Source organism: Macaca fascicularis, chromosome 1, assembly GCF_037993035.2.
Source record: "Macaca fascicularis isolate 582-1 chromosome 1, T2T-MFA8v1.1".
Taxonomy (NCBI): domain Eukaryota; kingdom Metazoa; phylum Chordata; class Mammalia; order Primates; family Cercopithecidae; genus Macaca; species Macaca fascicularis.
In genome coordinates this window covers 139,912,970-139,931,127 of record NC_088375.1, presented here as the reverse complement: position 1 = coordinate 139,931,127, position 18,158 = coordinate 139,912,970, and the positions used below count along the sequence as shown (strand labels likewise).

The following is an 18,158-nucleotide window of genomic DNA, read 5'->3' as shown; positions in this document are numbered from 1 at the left end:
GTCACGAATGTGGCCTACTTGCCTAGAACAGAGCCTGACAGAGAGCATTCAATAAATATTCATTGAATTAAATAATAGGAACAGAAGGCTCACCAATTTAACAGATTTGTTAAAGGCAGGTTACCAGCTAGGGTAACTCATATATCTCTCTGATATTTTCTTTCCTGTTGTGTTGCGTTGGTGTTTAATGTTGTAAGCTAGAATTATAGCTAAGATTTTCTGATTCTTTACAGAGTTGATCAGATACTTATAAGATCATAAGCCTAGAACTTAACCACTCTACATTTTCTCATTTATGTTGTTGCAGAATAATTTAGTGCCACTTGTAAATATTTATAGTGTACATATATTTTGATAAAACAGTTATAATTTCTAAGAATGGAATCTACAGAAACATTACTTACTATTGCATAAGTTTACTTGCTGACTTGTACACTCATTGCAGTATTATCTAGAGGAGCAAAACAAAATGCAGACCTAAATATTTAGCCAAAGGGGAGTGTTTAAATAAGTTATAGTATATCCTTACTATGGAAGATGTTGTGGGAAGTCAGGGACCTCGAACGGAGGGATCGGCTAAAGCCATGGCAGAAGAACATAAATTGTGAAGATTTCATGGACATTTATCACTTCCCCAATCAATACTCTTGTGATTTCCTATACCTGTCTTTAATCTCAACCCCATCATCTTTGTAAACTGAGAATATATGTCGCCGCAGGACCCTGTGATGATTGCGTTAACTGCACAAATTGTTTAAACAATATGAAATCTGGGCACCTTGAAAAAAGAACGGGATAACCATGATGTTCAGGGAACAAGGGAGATAACCATTAGGTCAGGCTGCCTGAGTGCCGGGCGGAATAGAGTCATATTTCTCTTCTTTCGAAAGCGAGTAGGAGAAATGTGGCTGAATTCTTTTTCTCAGCAAGGAACAGCCCTGAGAAAGAGAATGCGTTCCTAGGGGGAGGTCTCTGAAATGGCCGCTCTGGGAATGTCTGTCTTTTACGGTTGTAGATAAGGGATGAAATAAGCCCTGGTCTCCCATAGTGCTCCCGGGCTTATTAGGATGAGGAAATTCCCGCCTAATAAATTTTGGTCAGACCGGTCGTCTGCTCTCAAACCCTGTCTCCTGGTAAGATGTTATCAATGACAATTCGTGCTGAAACTTCATTAGCAATTTTAATTTTGCCCAGCTCCTGTGATCTCGCCCTGCCTCCATTTGCCTTGTGATACTTTATTACCTTGTGAAGCATGTGATCTCTGTGAGCCACACCCTAGTCATACACTCCCTCCCCTTTTGAAAATCACTAATAAAAATTTGCTGGTTTTGTGGCTTGGGGGGGCATCATGGAACCTGCCAACATGTGATGTCTCCCCCAGATACCCAGCTTTAAAATTTCTCTCTTTTGTACTCTTTCCCTTTATTTCTCAGACCGGCCAACACTTAGGGAAATAGAAAAGAACCTACGTGAAACAACATTGAATTATCAGGGGCGGGTTCCCCTGATAGGAAGATGCTTGAGGCATTAAAGGAAAGGAATAGGGGAATCTGAATATACTGACCTGGAAGAATGTCTGTGATATATTGTTAAATAGTAAAAGCAAGTTGTAGAACAGTCCATAGAGTATGTTTTCATTTTTTTAAGAGAGACTGTATATACACATGTATTTATTGTTTTCAAGAATTCTCAGTTTTTTAAACTTTAGTTCTTCTATCTTAAGTTGATATCAGTCAATTTATTTATTTATTTATACATACATGTATATAGATGTGGTCTTGTTCTGTCAGCCTAGGTGACATCATAGCTCACTGCATCCTTGAACTGCTGGACTCAAGCAATCCTCCCACCTCAGCCTCCCGAGTAGCTGGGACTACAGGTGTGCATCACCACACCTGCCTAATTTTTTATTTTTATTTTTTGTGGAGATGAGGGTCTCACTTCATCTCCCAGGTTAGTCTCAAACTCCCAGTTTCAAGCGATCCTCCTGTGAGCCACCGTACCCAGCAATAATAATTTTTTAAGTGAAAAAAAAAGTAATGGTAAGAATTGGAAGTAAACAAAGTAAAAGGTCCCTTTACAATACCTCTTTACTGCTCTACCTAATGCTACATTTACAGACAAATAGAAGGCTTATAATTAGCCAGGAGCTATTAATACTTGAGTCTAAGGAAATGTTCATTGAGTGTATGTTAATTTGATTTAATTACTTCACAGACTGATTTTTTTTTTTCAGGTTCAATCTGGGGCTAATGTTCTAATTTGTGGTCCTAATGGCTGCGGAAAGAGTTCTCTTTTCCGTGTGCTTGGTGAAGTAAGTACAAGTTGGCCTCAAAATTTTGCAGTCTTATTTTGCCATACTGTCTACCACTTTGCAAATTTTACAATTGTTCTTCTCCCTTCTCTCTTTTTTTAATAGTTATGGCCTCTTTTTGGAGGACGTCTAACTAAACCCGAGAGAGGAAAGTTATTTTATGTTCCTCAAGTAAGACCTAGCTTGAGTTATCTTTGATTTAAAGATCCTTTTGTTTATTTATTTTTTAATGTTTCTTCTAATGACTTTTGCTCTACTACTGTCAGAGACCTTACATGACCCTTGGAACACTTCGAGACCAAGTGATATATCCAGATGGACGAGAAGATCAGAAAAGGAAGGGAATATCTGACTTAGTAAGGAAACGTTTATATCCTAGATCCACTGAAAATACTCCATTTCAGATTGTTTATTTTAATCAATTAAGTATTTTAAATGCCAGGTAGTTTATCTTAATCTGTAATGCCTTCCAAAGCCATTAATTATGATTTTCTAAGCTGAGGTAAGATGATAATCCCTTGGCTTAAAAAGAGGTTAATCTTAACCTTTGCACTATTGTTTGTTTTCTCATTGCCATCATCCTTTTATTATGTACAATAGTGTTATTCTTTTTAAGCTACTAGACATATTTTGTCAAGTTTAGTGTAGCTAGGAGTTGAAAGATTCAGGGCTACCTTGTGCCACATTCTTTTTTGAAATGTATCTTTTAAGTGGTACAGATAATAGAATTACAGTGATTCCAGTTTAAAAAATAAACCAAGATTTAGAATGTTGGCTTATATTAAGTTTGATTTCCCTTTAATCATTTTGCTGAAAGGTACTGAAGGAATACTTAGACAACGTCCAGTTGGGTCATATCCTTGAACGTGAAGGAGGCTGGGACAGCGTTCAGGATTGGATGGATGTACTGAGTGGTGGAGAAAAGCAAAGAATGGCAGTAAGTATACTCTGAAGAAATTGCACAAGAATGCAACTGGTTCCAGCATTTTGATTAATCAGGATACAGAGTTTCATCTTATATTTTTTTATTCAGCAGCTGTTTCAGTATGGATTAGTTTAAATTATCATAAAAGTGCTTGAAAATCTTTAACTTGCATGTAAATTTGGAATTCTGAAAAATTCATAAATAATCCTGCCAGTACCTATGAAAGGGAAAGCTGCAGATCCAACTATATACCAGTAATCCATTTTTCTAAAAGTTCAGAGAAACTCTGTAACTCATTAGTCCTGGGATATAAGGTAATCCTGGCTGGGTTATGAAATTTCTTCTCATGTCTCTTCCCTATAGACATCTCTTTTGTCTCACTCAGACTTTTCTTCTGAAATAGCTGAAGGTATTAGAAATGATCCATTCAGATTTTATCTTTATTCTGTTCTTGCCCTTTTCCTCTACTATATGTATGTTTTTGTTTCAAGGTTCGGTATCCACTACTTAAAGTTTACTTAGAATTTTTAAGTTTTCCTAATATAAACAAGCATTTGAAAGAAACTACTTTAATTGTTAGGATGACTAAACTTGTCCCAAACCAAAAATATGCACTAAACACTACACAGAAGAATGAGACCAGCCTGGGCAACATAGCAAGACCCTTTCTCTACAAAAAAATTTTAAAATTTTCTGGGTGTAGTGGCACATGCCTATAGTCCTAGCTACTGGGATGTGGAAAGATTGCTTGAGTCCAGGAGTTTGAGGCTGCAGTGGGCTGTGATCACACACCATGGCACTCCAGGCTGGGCAATAGAGGGACATCCTCTCTCTAAAAATAAATAAATAAATAAAAATTTTAAAAGCGGTAGTTTGGCTACCTTGTCAAGAGGGGCAACTTCATGAAGAGTCATTTTTTTTAACGATATATTCCATAGTTTGAATAGATCCAAGCAAGAGATTCTCCTCTCCCGCTGCAGAGTATTAGCCTCGTGGAGATTAGAGAAAACTATAGCTAAGGAAAGAAAGCGAAAGAAATTGGCTTATGGCAGAATTTCTGACCCATTATATTCAGGTTATATTCTACCTTTTTGTTACCTCCAAGTCCCTGATTTTGCAGCTTATTTTTCCCAAAATCATACCCACTCTACATGAGGTTAATATTAACTTAATAGTGTGACTTGCCTGGCTAGTGCTGTGATGTGAGATGAATCTAGTGTGAAGAATGAATCATAAATGGGAGAGATAATAGCTATATTCAAAATGGAAATTAGGCTGAAGAAGTGAAAATTTGAAATGATTAGGCATTTCTAGAGTCAATTTAGAAGATGACTGTAGAAATAACTGCAAATCAAGAACTGCAAAACAACTTTAAATTTCTGTGCTATGTCTTCAGAGAAAATGGAAGCATATGGTTCAGAAATGAACACGATGGAAACTGAGAGAATGAATAATGAATGTACTTAAACCGAGGAACTCTGTGTGTGTGGTATAAAAATACAGAGGGGATAATTTTTATTTGAAGATTAGGAATTCAAAGGCGTGCCCAGAGCAGTGGGGGGCTGAGGCAGGAGAATCGCTTCAACCCAGGAGACATAGGTTGCAGTGAGCTGAGATCACGCCACTGCAGTCTAGCCTGGGCAAACACAGCAAGACTCCGTCTCAAAAGGAAAAAAAAACAACAAAAAAACCAAAAAACAGATGATCCAACACAAGTGTTTGGGAAATGGGGAAAGGTCACCTGTGACACTGCTGCATATATAATTGGAGCATGGCTAAGCCATTGGCAGGGTGTGTTCTGTGTAAGCCAATGTCTGGAGAATTGAATGTGATGTGGGAAAGAGAGCCTGTTGTTTTGTTTCAGAGTGGGGAAAGGAGAAGGCTAACGCTACAAATATTAACATTGGTGAAATTAGGTCAAGAGTGTATATGTGTGTTCATTTTACTGTCCTTTCAGTTTTTTGGTAGGATTGAAAATTACCAAAGTAGAAAGTTGGGGGGAAATAGGTATTATAATTTTTAGGAAGAACAGACCTAAAAGGCCTAGCCACTTAGAACAGTGAGTCAGCCAGGGTTGCTCAAGCTAATGTCACAATTTGGGGTATCTTGTGTTTCTGACCAAAAGTTACCTTTTCCACTCCATTTTTTCTTGCTCTTCTATTTAGTTTTCTTATTTTGAGTTTTCTAATTTTGAATTATGAGTTTTCTTATGAGTTTCTTATGAATTTTCTTATGAGTTTTCTTATGAATTTCTAATGAGTTTTCTTATTTTGAATTATGAAAAAGTATATATGATAGAAAAGTGGAATATTTATTTAAGTATAAATTGGGCCAAACCCCTTTACCAGAGATATCACTGTTATAAAATTTTTAGTGTTTTTTTAAATCCATTTTTGTAAATCTTTTTTTTTTAACCTTAAGCAACTATGCCCCTTTCTCAAATTCCCTGAGATCTCTAGAATATTGATCCTTCCCTTTTCTTACAACTGATCAGTCCTTTTCTGTCTCTGCCTCCTTTACTGTCCAGTACAGACTTCATAATCCAGGGCATGGCCTATAGGAGATAAGATGTATTTCTTAAGGAATGAACAGTTCATCCCTTCCCCTTAACTTCCTTTCCCACACTTTGTGTCATCCTATTACCTAAATCCCAACCCAAGTATTTGCCTTGGCAGTTCTTTGCCTTGGCACTTCTCTAACCACTCTTCTGAGCACAGCTAAAAAACATCAGATGGGCTCACAGCATGGCTTAGCAATCATTTTACTTATTTTTATCCTCCTCTCATTTTTCATGACAATCATTTTAAAACTACCAATTTTGGGTTTTTTACCCCATTACTTAACCCACCGCACTTGGCAGAATAACTTGCCTTCTACTTCTCAAAGAAGATAGGCTATTATTTCAGTTCAATGACAGCTAATTTTTATTGAGTGCTGAATAGATGACAGACAGTATGTCAGGCACCTTACACAGGTGATCTCATTTCATCGTCACAGCAGTCCTGTGAGGTAAGAACTGGGAATGCCACCCCTCCTGTTTTGTTTTTGTTTTTTTTCTTTGAGACAGAGTCTCATTCTGTCACCCAGGCTGGAGTACAGTGGCACGATCTCAGCTCACCATAACCTCCGCCTCCCAGGTTCAAGAGATTCTCCTGCCTCAGCCTCCCAAGTAGCTGGGATTACAGGCAAGCACCACCACACCTGGCTAATTTTTGTATTTTTTTTTTAGTAGAGACGGGGTTTCACCATGTTGGCCAGGCTGGTCTCAAGTTCCTGACTTCAAATGATCCGCCTGCCTCGACCTCCCAACGTGCTGGGATTTTACGTGTGAGCCACTGCGCCTGGCCGAAATGCCCCATTTTACAGAGGAGATTGAACTTCTGTACAGTTCAGTAACTGGCCAAGCAAAGACAGCTAGTAAATGTTAAAGCTGATGGTGGGGGCTTTGTCAGGCTTAAGGCAAGCAGTATGGCTCCAGTGTGCATATGCTTATTCACTTTACAACAAACTTGCCCAACCTGCAGCTCACGGATGCATGCAGCCCAGGACAGCTTTGAATGCAAGCTAACACAAATTCATAAACTTTCTTAAAATATTATGAGAATTTTTTGTGGGCGTGAATTTTTTTTTTTTTTTTTTTTGAAGCGGAGTCTTGCTCTGTTGCCCAGGCTGGAGTGCAGTGGCGTGATCTTGGCTCACTGCAAGCTCCGCCTCCCGGGTTCACGCCATTCTCCTACCTCAGCCGCCCGAGTAGCTGGGACTACAGGCGCCCGCCACCACGCCCGGCTAATTTTTTTGTATTTTTTGTATTTTTAGTAGAGACAGGGTTTCACTGTGTTAGCCAGGATGGTCTCGATCTCCAGACCTCATGAGCCACTGCACCCAGCCGTGATTTTTTTTTTAAGCTCATCAGATATCGTTAGTGTTAGTGTATTTTATGGGTGACCCAAGACAATTCTTCTAATGTGGCCCAGGGAAACCAAAAAAATTGGACACTCCTGCTTTACAACTTTCTTGTATTGTGGCATTAAGTAGTTGACAACATAGTGGGAGAGAGAGACACGTGATGAGAAAATGTCCATGTCATGTACTAAGTGTGAGGAGGGAGGTATGCACAGAGTCTTTTGGGAGCAGAGAGGAGAGACATTGGTGGAATGCCCTCAGATAACCATTCCTCTTAATTAAGTGTGTGCTGCTCTGTCCTGACCTTCCTACTTCCACTGTCTGTGGAAGATATGTCATCTTTCTTGAGAAAGGCTAATATCTCCATCTATGTTTATAGACCCTCTGTCTTCTGACTTTATCACATCCTTTTCCTTCGGTTATGTCCCCTCCCTCAGCCCCCACCTACATTTAACCTCTTCTAGTCCTTCTCTTGCAGAAAGACATTTTTCAGGTCTCTTTGATCTAAAAAGCAAACTCAGCCTTAGCCAAAGCTTCCCTGTGGTCTGTACCTTTCATTTTCTGCACAGTTGAACTTCTTCATAGTCTATACTTGCTGCCTCCCCTTCCTCACCTCATGCAAATAGGTGGAAAGCTATTTTAGTCATTCATTTATTAGATATTTGAATGCTACCCATATATAAGTATTCAGTACGTAGTAGTGATTAAAACAGTCTCTGCTTTTCTGCATTTTTTTTTTTTTTTTGAGACAGAGTCTCACCCAGGCTGAGTGTTACCCAGGCTGGAGTGCAGTTGCACAAGCTTAGCTCACTGCAACCTCCACCTCTCAGGTACAAGCGATTCTTGTTCCTCAGCCTTCCCGGTAGCTGGGACTACAGGCATGCGCCACCATGACTGGCTCATTTTTGTATTTTTAGTAGATACAAGGTTTCACCATGTTGGCCAGGCTAGTCTCGAACTCCTAGCCTCAAGTGATCTGCCCTCCTCAGCCCCGCAAAGTGCTGGGATTATAGGCATGAACCACCATGTTCTGCCCCAGCTTTTGTAAATCTTACAGCTTAGGCAGGTAGACAAAGACAAATATACAATTCACAATATATGAAGTGCTTCAGAGGTGTTACAGAAAGGACCCACTTGGATTGTGGTTAGGGATGAGGGTAGGATTGCCTGAGAATATGACATTATAAGCAGAAATTTGAAAGCTCTAAGGAGCAGAGTAAGGCATTTAAGACATACGAAAAGAATGACGTGTGCTTAAGCCTCTAAGGCATAAGGCACCTTGTTCCTAGCAGTTGAGAGGAGGTGGTGTTGGCTAGAATGTTGAGGTTAGAGTAAATAGGAATAAGATCGTGCAGGTCTTGTAGACCATGGTAAGGAGTTTGAATTTTAAGTGAAATGGGAAGTTGTTGAAAGGTTTTAAGCCAGAGAGTGAAGTTCCCTGATTGACATGTGTGAAAGATGTTCTCTGGTTATATGGAGAGTGGACTGGAGAGGAGCAGCAGAAGTGGTAGGAGCTTACTTGTAGTCTATCCAGACAGGAGATGAGTATGCTCTGGGCCAAGGGCATGTTTGTGGAGATGAGGAAAAGGGAGTGAACTTGAAACTTCACATTTCTTACTTGAATGGACTTTTTAGTTCATTTTAAAAATAGTGGTGGGAGAGTGAAAGGGAAGAGGAAAAGGGAAGGACCAGACCAGGGAGGACTCCTGGCTTTCTAGCTGGAACAACTGTTTGATAGTTTATTTGCTGAAGTGTTCAAGATTAGGGAAGGGAATGGATTTTAGAGGGAAAATCTAGAAATTACATTTGAGTTTTAGACTTTTAACATTTGAGAGTCTTGTGAGATACCCAAGTAAAAACTCGAATAGGAATTTTTATTTTTAATTTTTTAAATATGTGAAATTTTAAATTTTTGTTTTTTGAGATAGCATCTTGCTGTTTCAGCCATGCTGGAGTGCAGTGGCCTGATCATAGCTCACTACAGCCTTGACCTACTGGGCTCAAGCCCTCCTGTCTTAGCCTCCTGAGTAGTTGGAACCACAGGTGAACACCATCATGCTTGGCTAATTTTTTTTTTTTTTTTTTTTTTTTTTAAGTGGAGATGTGGTTTCCCTGTGTTGCCTGGGCTGGTTTCAAACTCCTGATCTCTAGCAATGCTCCTGCCACAGCCTCACAAAGTGCTGGGATTATAGGCATGAGCCACTGTGCCTGGCCGAAATTTTTATATATCTGGAAATAGAGAAGTATGAGTGAGAGATGCATATTGCAAGTTTATAGAATGTAAATACTATTTGAAATCAGAAGATTGGATGAGATCACTGAGAGATAGAATACAGGAAAAAGAGAAGGAGACCTAGAAATTAGCCCTAAGGAGCTCCTGTATTTAATGGTCAAGTGGAGGAGAAAGTGCTAGAAAAGAAACTGAAAAAGGATCCTCAGAAGTAGGAGGAAACTTATGTGCATGGTTTTACTATCACTTTCTCAAGAAGGATGGAGTGGTCTTCTAAGGAGAATGTTGCAGAGAAGATAAATTAAGGATAGAAGACTGCCCCACTGGTCTTAAACATGGAGATCTTTTCAGGGGGCAGATGACAAAAATTGGAATATCTGTTACACAAAAGATCAGAATAAACGGTCCCCAGAAAATACATGGGAACAAAAATGTGGGAAAATGTTCATCATTCCTGATAGTCAAAGAAATGTATGCTATAATTTTGATATTAATTTTCATTTATAAAATTAGCAAAGGCTTAAAAAAATGAGCACAACCAGAACTGACAATGGGGATATAAAACAGGTACAATAAAAAATTATTGGTGAGAATAGTAATTGGTACCATTACTTAAGCAATAAAATATTTAAAATAGAGACCTTTTTGCATCAGAGTCATCTAGTCTGAATTCTGAGATTTGGTTAAAATATGTATTCTGTAATCTTATTTGTTTAGTGAGCTTTCTTTAATACTAGTTTGAAACTCCCTCTCTCATCAGTCTTAAGTTTTGTGTTTTACTCCGAGCAATTAATATTTACCATGAAGTACATTTTTCCCTTTGTTCAGGATGACAGTGAAAACAGTTATGTTTATATTGTTTCTATTTCTGGGAAGTAGATATTTTGAATTAGAATAATTTTTATACTTTTGATTTACAAGACTGCAAATGCATATTTAACTTGTTTGTTTCGGCTTATTAATTTTAGGTCTCTGCCTGTGTTTTACACAAAAATTTTTTTTTTATGCTTCAGATGGCAAGATTATTTTATCATAAACCCCAGTTTGCCATTTTGGACGAATGCACAAGTGCAGTTAGTGTCGACGTGGAAGGCTACATTTACAGTCATTGTCGAAAGGTAAGTGTGCAGGTGCTCAGTTTGAGAAGCCATGGCCTCTTTCCTAGTGTAAACTGTGTCCAAATCTGTCCAAAGAGAAGATTCCAAGTCAAAAAGTAACACAATTTCTACCCAAAGATTTCTTGTTTTAATAAAGATTTAAAACATATGAGTAAAAGAAAAATAATTATAAATACAATTCTGTATATAATCTCTTTATATATAGAAATAGATTTAAATATGTTGTTTTATATCGCATTAATATTAAATATGTTGTTTTATATCTCAATATATTAGCATTACTATATTAGTATTAATATATTAATGAGATATAAAACAACATATTTAAATCTATTCCCCTTTACCTCATTACTTATACTCAGAGTTAATAAATTGCGCTTTTCTTAATTTATTCCATTAACTTTATCTAAAATTAGGGTTTTTTTTAAATGAATAAGACTCAACAATAATTATTTGGCAATTTTTAATTTATTCGTTTTATTTTCTAGCCTGAGCACTATTTTACCAAAGCTGCTTTTAGTAGCCAAGTCTGAGGCTGTCTTTATTGGTTCCATTCTTTAAGTAATTATTCAGTAGTATCAATTTTCTTTCTTTTTTTTTCTTTCTTTGAGAAATTGTTACCAACATCTATACTGTGGTTAAATTTTGGAACAAATGTAGTATATCCTAGCCATTTTATAGTTTCTATATAAGTAAATGAGGTAGATGAGGATTTTTAACATTTTGTATTCGTTCTTTGGGAGTTCTCAATAAATAATAAAGGTCATATTGAGTATATATAGTATGAATTCCTACTATTAAGCCCTGCTAAACCAGAATCTGCATTTTAACAAAATTCTAAGATGATTCAAATGCACATTAAAGTTTAAGAAGCACTAGTGTGATGATAAAAGAATAAATTTGGTATTCTTTGTAGAAAGATTTTAACTACTGATTTTATCTTGTTAATGATTTATTTTCTATTCTGAATTTGCCTTGGTAATATATAATTATACATTTGTTCATGTTGGTTTTCAAATTTCATAGGTATTAGAGATGTTTATGGTATTCTCATATACATAAAACCATGTAGTCTGCACTTAATTCAATAACATAGCGGCTCTTTGCTGGTAATTTTGACCACGTGGTTTCCTCTTATGCCCTAGGTATAGGCTTGAAATCCCCACAGAAGACTGTATAAATTCTGTAAAACATCAGTTCCATTTAAAAGAAAATTCATATGGGGCCTCATTGATAATTTAAATTAGTGTGATAGCACTTAAACATGTATAAACATGAAATGAGGTGTGAACTCCTTAAGCCTAGAGCTCTTTTACAGCTACAAAATTAATATAAAGTTACACATTAAATACAGACAAAACAAATACAGTTTCAAACTTGCAACATTAAAGAGACCTATGATACCATTTAGATGAAACTAAACCAGTGGTTTGGGATTTAACTAAGGAAAGATAGAATCTGAGGTTCAAATTTTATTATTTTGCATTTTGCTTTTTATTTTGACATATACTCCATATATTTTTTATATCCTCATATAAAGAATGTGTGCATTAAGTAGATATCTAATCCAACTATTGTAGAATCATGAACAGAGAAATAATACCTGAAATGAGCTTTGAAAAATCAGAAAAGTGTGGTATGGTTGAAATATATGTTTTATTAATACTGATAATATGTTTATTTTATTATGCAATTCCTAACCAATTTAAGTTCCTTTTTAAAGTGCAGGCAAACACATTTGAAGTTTTATGTTTTATCACTTTGGCAATCAGAGGTGTAAATACAAACTTAGGAACTTCAATCTCATGGTAAAAATGACCCAGAATATACTTATAATGATCTTTTAAAAATTATTATCAAAATGAAAATGAAATTAAGAAACCATGGTAAAAATTTCCCAGATGCCCTAAGCATGCATTTGCCAGCCTTGAGTGATCCACTTGGAGGAACAGTGACCCAGAGTGGGGTTTCTTGGTCTTGGCACTATTGACCTTTTGACTGGTAATTCCTGGTTGGGCAGGGCTGGGGGTTGCTGTGCACTGGAGGATGTTTAGAAAGCATCCTGGGCCTCTACCCATTAGATGCCAGTAGTACTTCCAGTTGTGACAATAAAAATGCCTCCAGTCATTGCCAAATGTCCCCCCAAGGGACAGATATCACCAACCTCCCCGCCTTGGTTGAGAACCACTGATCTAGAGCAACTACAGCTGTTACCTATTAATGTTTTTGTTCTGTTTTGTTTTGTTTTTGAAAATCTGAAGTACAGATCTATAAATACGTATTCACAATCTGAAATCCAGAAAGTGCTTAAATTCAAAACATTTTTCATAATTTTGTAGCAAGTTCACTGGGTAAAACTTTGCCTAAGCTAACAAAAGATATTTAAACTCTATTTGTCTCACTTAATATCAGTGTCCATATGTGTTGCTGCTGAAACATTTATGTGTTTAATTACAAAATTCTGCCTCAGAACTCTCTGGGGGTGTTAAATAATACATTTTCAAAATCTGAATTCCAAGACACATTCCAAAACAATAGTTTATGGTAGGGGATTATGACCCTGTATTTGAGAAGCAAGTTGACTGTCAACAATGCTATACTGATTTAATTTTTCCTGATTTTGACCTTTGGCTATTTTTATCCTTCTCATATTCCTCTCATATGTTTTTCACAATAAAATAGGAGACATGCTAGGAGATATGTTTTTTGCCCCAAACAGAATAATACACTTAATGCCAGTACCTGGTAGTTTTTATTATGTGGTTGATGGCCAGTGTTTTCCATTGCTATAAACATTTGGCATCAGTTGTAATTTTTTTCTCATTGACACTGCTTTTTAACTTTAATCACTGAAGACAGTCCTCTTAACAGCTTAAAGTACATGGACTAGTTTAATTTGTGACTCTGTTATTGATTAAACCTAAATCATTTTCTTTGTATTAGGTTGGCATCACTCTCTTCACTGTGTCTCATAGGAAATCTCTTTGGAAACATCATGAGGTTTGTATTTCTTTCATTGAATGGTACAGTGAAATTTTATTTTCTTTAAAATAAGAATTCTGGTGAATATGGTTTTAAATTGTATGGTTTGTATTCCCTTAAACATATGTCTTAAGGAGAAAAGGCGGTTTTATTTGTTTTATAAAATAGGATTTTCTTAAATATTGTAGTTGTCGGTTTTGAAAGCAATGGTGTAACATTTTTTCTCCAGTTTTACAAGTGACTCTTATCTGTTAATAGTAACTGACTAAACTTTGCATAGTCTTATCACAAATATGGTGAAGTAAACTTTTCTTATCCAGAAGTGACAGAGGAGAAAAAGTCTTAAGAAGAATTAGATGGCAAAAAATTTAGGGGCATTTTTAATAGAGGTCAGGACTACAAGGGGGAAGATTGAGTAATGTCAGCTATGTTTATCAATGCACTGTAGTAAATAGGATTCATTAGGTAGTGACTATAATTTACAAAGATATTCAAGTGAGGCTTACATTGGTGCACGTGTGTTACTTGTTCTGTTGCTTCAGTAGTGCCATTCTCACTATGGCAGTTCTTTTCAACTCTTAATGTAAAATGCTCAAAACCTGGAAGTAAACCCAGTTTAATTCTCTTTATTTTCTTTCCTCCTCCCTCCCTCCCTTCCTTTCTTCCTTTCTTTTCTTCTTTCCTTTCTGTCTTTCCCCCTTCCCTCTTTCCTTTCTTCTCTTCTTTCCTTCCTTTTTCCTTTTTTTCTTCCTAAATGATATAGAAATTTTAGGTAAAAGCAAGGGTTTGAGAAAAATTGGAATAATGGTAAGGGTATCTTGCTACACAAAACATATAACCTGATTAAGGACCGTTTTTTTTGCCAGATACTGAGCTAAGTGTCATAAGGGATGCAAATTAATTACAATCTTTACCTTCAAGAGCTTTAGGATGTAGATGATAGTCTACAAGTGATAAAATGAAGAGCATAGGATTTGAAGTTGGAGAGCCTGGGTTCAGGCACCAGTGTTTCTAGCCTCAATTACTTCCTTTGTATAATGAAGTTATTGATCCTTACCTGCCTATCTCTTAGCTTACCATGAAAATTAGACAGGTAGCCTATATGAAAGTACTTAATAAAATTCAATGAAATTGTATATAACTGTATGACTTTTAAAGATAGCTTTTATTATTTTATTGCATATTATAATTTGTCAGTTTTTCATGAGCTGAACAAGAAATTGAATAACTAGAAATGAAAGCCCTTTAAAATATAGCCAAGCCTTTGTGTTTTCTCAGAAGTTCATAAATATTATAGCCATAGGACATTGAGAGGAATTGAGAGCATCTGGGTTTCACTTTCCTCTTCTTTTGGAGGTATAGACAAGTAGCAAAATAATCATCAGGCCAGTGATCATGTGAAGGAGGGGAACACAACTAGAATGAGAGGGGCCAGGATAGCTAAGAAAGAGTAATACAGAAAATGGAAACTCAGAAAGCTTTCTGCAAATAAGCCACTAAATAAAAACAGAAGGCTTTGTAACTGCTGTTGTGTCTTCAGAGGTTAGGATATATAGGCACTTTTTATAGCTCTTTTTCCCCTCTACTAAATTAAAAACAAATAAAAAGCCTTAAACTAGAGATTCCGAGCTGATTAGGAAATCAGGCTACAGGAAGCAATGACTGACATATGGAACAGTCCTGCATTTAGCACAGTTTAACCTACTGGTAGCTGAGATTCTTGGTCATGGAGTTAAGGAAGCATTCTAATTTGTGGGATGCTTATAGATTTAGCTCCCTTAAAATAATGAGGAAGTCTGTATTTTACTTTTCATAAAGGACAGTACTGTATTCACTTAGTTACTGACTTTTTTCCCCCTTCTTTCCCATAGTACTACCTGCATATGGATGGCAGAGGCAACTATGAATTCAAACAGATAACAGAAGATACAGTTGAATTTGGCTCTTAGAGAAATCTGGAGAACTATACCTGCTTCAATGAAATAATTACAGAATACACTTAGAAATGCAAAGTACATTGTAAAATAAAGTTGAGCTTGGTTTTTAAAAAAAAAAAAAAACAAAGCAACAAATTAACTAGATATAGAATAATGGAGAACAAGTTGTTAAAACATTTAGTATTATATAGGATATTGCTAATTGTGTATATGTTGGTTTAATTATTAATATGTACTAAGAATGTCCTTATTCTTGTGGTTAAAAACCTGCCTAAATTAAATTGGGCTTCAATCACTGTAACCTGATTCATCCTGGGATGTAAACCATTTGAAGTCAGCTAATTGGACTTTTATGGCTCTATCTTTTCCTTCAATGAAGAACCCTATTTAAAACCAGGTTATCATTTGTCCTGTTCCAGCCAGGTAGTCTTCAGTTTCATTTTCCTGTGCCCCATGGTAGTTGGAAACAAATCATAATGTATTATTTAAATGTATAACATCATTGCATAACAGCATTTATTACACAGTGGCAGATTTCTTTAGCTGCCACAGTAATACTCATTCCTTGTGTGTGTCTTGGGTGCATTTAACTCCAGGAAAGCCATTTTGATTTTCCTTAACTAAATGATAAATGTACCCCTCTCAGTCTGCAGTATTGAGTTGTTTAAAGTATATGTGCAGTCTTGCTTACAAGGAGGGGTTACCATGTATCACACTAATCTTCCCAATGTTTGGGATATTAAAACACAAAGTCCTTAACATGCCAGGCTCAAGGTCTTATGGGAGTTTTAGATTTTTTAAAGAATTAGACAAATTTGTGTGTGTTAGAAGCCCATTTATTAGAAGTGTGGTGGTTATTTGGTATTAAACTCCAGATGAGCCATAGGAAGGCACTACATGAAGTAATGCACTGAGTGTGCAATGCTATTATCACTGTCTTTGACTGTGATTTTATGTTTAAAAAGTATGTTATAAAATTATTATATATACATGGGTGAATTATGTTTCCGAGGCACTGTTTTATCTCTGTGAATCTTGAATAACTTTTTAATATTTGGGTTATTATGTTGAACGATCCTAAGAGAAGATGATTTCAGTTCATCAAAACATCATTAATGACCTTATGTATTATTTACCCAGGGAGAACTGAAACTGAGTATAATCAATAAGCTAGATATGAAATCAGTTTCTCAAACTGAGCTTCTGAAAGGGGCATTTTATACTCTTGTTTCTGCATAACTGGTTTTGTTTTTTTGCAGAATTAACTATAACAATCACTGGCTACCGAAGTAAACTGATGTACTGAATTCCATAATACATAACATTCAGTTTTTACCACTTCTGTTTAGCAAACTTGTATACTTATTTTCTGTACAGATTTAAAAAAAAAAAAAAGAAAACAAAACTCAGATATCCTATACAACTTTTGCTTGTTCTTTTTATTCTGGTATCTAAATACTGAGAGAAGTTCATTTATAATTCAGCCTTGACTTGAAAACATACATAGTTTAGTCTTGACTTGAAAAACACAAAAATAAATTCAGAAAATGCTTTTAGCACAGTGTCTCTTTTTTAAAGTTTTGTCAAGTGTGGTTTTTAATTGAATGAATTTCTCTGTTAGAAAAGTTCAGTAAAATCTGTGTACCTGACAAATGCTACCAAACATCCAGGAGACTTTAAAAGATACTATTCGTCTTGGAAAATATTTTAAGGCATGGGGAAGTTTCAGATGTTCAGATTTCTGGATTACCTTAAACCTACTCGTAGAAGTATTCTCCTAGCTGCCTTATAATTGCTTTTGTTATGATTCTTGCCATCAAAACAACAATTTGGGCTTTTTTTCTTAATTCTTTTCTTTTTTATGTAACAAATATTATAGTGCCTCACCATTTGAGGCACAGAGGAAGATCCTTCTGGAGAATCACATTATGTAATGGTGGTTCTTAGAAGACCCACAATAAAGAAATCCATTGGTTCCAAAACGTGATTGACCACGGAACATCTTTTTCTACGTAATTCCTATGAACACCTTCCAGAAACTACACTGGGAAATGGTAGTTTAATCCGAAGAATAAAGCAAAGAATAAGAACTTTCATCCATGAGCACCATGCTGCATACCAAGACATATCACTGTGTTCTCATAACAAGTTTTTATGTAATGAGAAGTATGAAACAGCGATGGTAGTTTGTTTTGCATTAATAGAATAAAATATATCTAGCATTTGTCTCTTTCCCCCCTTTCTGAATGATTAACATTTGGCTTAAAACCGGTGATACGATAGCATCTGTCATTACCTTATGTAAAGTTTTAACTTTTAAACTTGGTGTTTAAAATCATAATTTGTGCTGAGAAGCAGGATGAATTTTCTTCTAACAGATGGACTTTGACATTGTTAGCTGCAGGAAGCTGTCTCTTTTTTTTTGTTAAACCTACGTTAGTGATTTTTCCTTTGTGAAGAATTGGAATGTTCTGACCATTTCCATATACATAGCATATGCATGTCACTTTAAGAAAGTGCCAAAACAACTGAAAAGCAATCCCCTTCAAACCTTAGGAACAATGATTTTAAACTCTTCTAGTCGGTGTAATTGCATCTTATTTTTTTAAACAATATGCCTTCATAGCTATTTCTTGGTTTATCAATTTTAGACATTCCCTACCACCTTTTTTTTTTGCCACATCCCCTCATATAGTTAAATCATTTTTTAAATGTGTAAACATATTATTGTAGTATATGTACAAAAACG

At 36.0% G+C, this 18,158-nt stretch overlaps 1 protein-coding gene across 4 annotated transcripts in view; it reads left to right on the top strand.

Annotated features, from left to right (window-relative positions):
• Positions 1–17,634, top strand: part of ABCD3 (ATP binding cassette subfamily D member 3) — a 101,363-nt gene extending 83,729 nt beyond the window's left edge. For all 4 annotated transcript variants that reach the window (XM_065518560.2, XM_005542668.5, XM_015432616.4 and 1 more), the window contains 7 exons: positions 2,237–2,314; positions 2,420–2,485; positions 2,581–2,670; positions 3,132–3,251; positions 10,386–10,490; positions 13,434–13,490; positions 15,344–17,634. In XM_065518560.2, the coding sequence (XP_065374632.1) occupies positions 2,237–2,314; positions 2,420–2,485; positions 2,581–2,670; positions 3,132–3,251; positions 10,386–10,490; positions 13,434–13,490; positions 15,344–15,421 (594 nt within the window). In that variant the 3' untranslated portion in view covers positions 15,422–17,634. The remainder of the gene's footprint in view (positions 1–2,236; positions 2,315–2,419; positions 2,486–2,580; positions 2,671–3,131; positions 3,252–10,385; positions 10,491–13,433; positions 13,491–15,343) is intronic.
• Positions 17,635–18,158: the final 524 nt, after the last annotated feature.